This window comes from Ipomoea triloba, chromosome 7 (assembly GCF_003576645.1).
Source record: "Ipomoea triloba cultivar NCNSP0323 chromosome 7, ASM357664v1".
In the NCBI taxonomy this organism is placed as follows: domain Eukaryota; kingdom Viridiplantae; phylum Streptophyta; class Magnoliopsida; order Solanales; family Convolvulaceae; genus Ipomoea; species Ipomoea triloba.
The window spans coordinates 20,190,010-20,193,500 of NC_044922.1; the positions used below are offsets into that span (position 1 = coordinate 20,190,010).

The following is a 3,491-nucleotide window of genomic DNA, read 5'->3' on the forward strand; positions in this document are numbered from 1 at the left end:
ATACTAAGTATAAAAAAGATTGAAATGTCTTTGTATTTAATGATATTTCAACGGTTTTGTTGCTGGAGCACTAAAATTGATCATGTCATGATAATACTATGACCAAATGCGGATGTTCTAATAAAAAAGGACTAAAAATTGATTTTCACATATAAATCTAGGACCCCAAATGGAATTAACTCAATTTAACAACATCCAAAACCCAACGAACAAAAAGCAACAACAACCCTATTATTTGGGCTGCTCCATGACCAAGCATCAAAGAGCACATTAACTTTATTTTACACTTGAAGAACTCAAATAACAACACCAAATATATATATATATATATATATATATATATATATATATATATATATATATATGGTGATATTCCAATAAAAACTCATCTTTCCGGAAAAACTTACGAACTTGTACATAAATACACACAAGCGTTTATATAGATGCACACAATCTCATATATTAGTGCACAATGCACACAATCTACTTTGGAATAGGTTGTGTGGATCTGTATATATGATTGTATGCATTAACGTTGATTCGCAGGTTTTCACAGGAGAGGGTTCTCATTTGTTCCAATTTTGCTGAATTCTATCAGTTGGCCTTTCTGCAATTCTTCCTGATCTCACCACTGGAACCGGTTAAAGGTCTAATATTACCCATCTTGATCATGGCCTTGGCGAAATGGGAGTTGAATAATGCTGGGTTTTCACTGTATTTTTCCACTAACGAATCGGTGAATTCGCCATTGTAGAGAGCTTGATCCGAGTGAAGAAGTCCCTTCTTGTTGATGAGGTTCTTGTAGTAGTTGTTGTCGAAGAAAGCAGGAGTTTTAAGGTCGAGAGGAGCTAAGTTGTCATCCCCCGACCCAGTCACACTCGGGCACTTCTGTTGCCTTTTCTTAGCAAAGGATGCGTCAATGTTGGTGTCGCTGTAAATGCGACCCCTAAAAACTGTGCACCTTGATTTTCCAATTGTGTGTGAACCTATATATTTGTCCCATTATAAAACAAAACCACTTTTATCCAACTTTAAAGAGTCATTTCCATTTTTGGTCTTACTATTATTGGGGCATTGCCAATTTTAGTCAACTTCATTAATTTTTGTCATATTGCGGCCAGTCTTAATTAGTACTTATTACTTTTAGTTCACCGTTAAAATTTTCGTCAAATGAACATCCAAAACAAGGGTATTTTTGGTCTTTTCATGCTTTGGTCATCTCCTTGAGCCTTTGCAGTAGTTTTCCTTATACATTTTTATCCAATGGAGAGGTCCAGCGAAAGCCATGTGAGCCACATTACAAAGCCATGGCTTTTGCTGGACCACTTCATTAGATGAAAATGTGTAAGGAAAACCACTGAAAAGGGTAAAGGAGATGATCAAAGCATGAAAAGATCAAAATACCCATGTTTCTGACGGTTATTTAACAAAAATTTTAACGGTGGACTAAAAGTGACAAAGACTAAATAAGATTGGCCGCAATGTGACAAAAATGAATGAAGTGGACTAAAATTGGCAATGCCCAATAACAGTAGAACCAAAAATGGAAATGACTCAACTTAAAATTATATTTATCGTTTTAAGATAAATATTGCTTCTCGAACCTGATAAGGCAACCAAATCTCTAGTAGAAAGACCTTGGTTTTGGAAACTTGAGATGAGAGCGCTGAGATTTGATGATGGACTTGGGAGTACACCAGGGCTGTTGGCTGCAGAGAGGCTGGCTGTTTTGGAGTCTCTCCTCCCGAGTTTGACTTTCCAGTTTGGTCCTCCAAGCTATAAGAAGATAAAAGATATTAAAAATGATATTTAATTGGAAAATTTAACTATTCCAATATCTACTTTGTATTTTGTAACCAATACAATTAATCATATATGTTTTTAATGTTTTACTAGATACTATCCATTTTATTTTTCTCCCATAATATCTATTACAGCTAGTCTAAAAATTTAGATAGTAATTATATTCTACTAGCTATGTGCAAATTAAAAGGTCTCGCCCATGAACATTTTAAAATTTTCCTATAAAGTAATGTAATAGTTAACTAATTTGTATATATGGAGAGGTAGCTTGATTGGCTTGAAATCTTACCAATACAGTCGAGTCACGAGCAGCAATAGCTACAATATCTGCACAAGATACAACACCAGGACACACTTTTTCAATTGCGAATTTGATGTCATCAATGACATCGTATCCCCTAACAGAATTGTTATTAGCAAAAGCTGTCTTTTCTCCTTTAAAGGAAGAGGTATCGTCCAAGAGGATGGATCCATCACATCCCTGTCAATCAAATTATGCAATATCTCTTACAAACGTTAATTTTTATTAACAATAAAAAGTGTTGTTTGTACTTTAATTATAAGATCTAAATAGATAGTTAAAAGTAAAATACTGTTGACGATTTGACCTCGGCCACACTCTCACTCCCCTCTCTATCATCACATTAGGCAAAACTCCTATTTCAAAAATATAAGTGGTAAAATTCTGTGGCTGTGTGTCTATATATATATGTGTGTGTGTTACAGACTTTATAACTCAATAATGTTATAACTAAAAATTACAAATATCAGATATAAATTTATTAGTGTTTAATATACAATAAATCAATTATAATTATATTACAAATTAGAAATTAAAATCTAATTATCTATATGTATATTATTTGTATATATATATATATATACAAGCACATACATAATTTGTTAGCCCATTTAGCTTGCTAGCCTGTTATGTAGCGGGTTAGGTTACAAATCAAAATATGTAACTGAACTTAAAGTATATGGCCTATTCCATGACGGGCAAACCAATATGGTGAGGCAGATTAGCTCGTTTTGACACCTCTAGTTAAGGTATAAAATAGTTTTTAGTTAACCTTGCACATATATTTTTTCAAAGCATTATGTGCTAAAATAAAAATGTTACTTTTTACAAGACTAACAAGATTGTTCCATTGAAAACTTTATAAATTAGGAGTTCCGATCTCTCACCTTTGTCACTTATTCACTTAGGCTTAAGATAATCTTTTGAAAAATTCAATGACAGATGAGATGCACATTTATTATGTTGTATTTTTCATGATGTATATAATCTAAATAAAATAGAGATTAAAGTAGAATGTAATGGAATATGGATGCATTACTTGGACAAAGCAATCATGGAAGTGGAGGCGAAGTAGTGAAGCACCCATACGTTTTTCCTTGTTCACGGAAGATTTAATGACTGATTTTATAGTACCAAACAACATGGGACAACTCTTGGAGTAGAACTTGGTGGAGAGTTGTGCAGAAGAGCTACCCAAAAAGACGGCAACAATAAGAACAATTGCAACTGCCATTCTTGCTTTTCTAGTTAAACAATAAGAAGAAGAAGAAGAAACCATTGTTTCTAATTGCTTAAGCAATAATTGAGAACAAGTGTAAGTGTGTACAAATCAAATACAAACAATAATGTAATATAGGTAAAGAGATAATGCATGTGTGAACATAAT

General features: G+C 33.1%; 1 protein-coding gene across 1 annotated transcript; it reads right to left on the reverse strand.

Annotated features, from left to right (window-relative positions):
- Nucleotides 1-390: 390 nt before the first annotated feature.
- Nucleotides 391-3,491, reverse strand: LOC116026246 (peroxidase 4-like). Its single transcript, XM_031267728.1, has 4 exons — nt 3,144-3,491; nt 2,093-2,284; nt 1,605-1,776; nt 391-986 (listed from the first exon to the last, which is right to left on the reverse strand). The coding sequence occupies exons 1-4, from the start codon at nt 3,381-3,383 to the stop codon at nt 595-597; spliced, it is 996 nt and encodes a 331-aa protein (XP_031123588.1). The 5' UTR covers nt 3,384-3,491; the 3' UTR covers nt 391-594.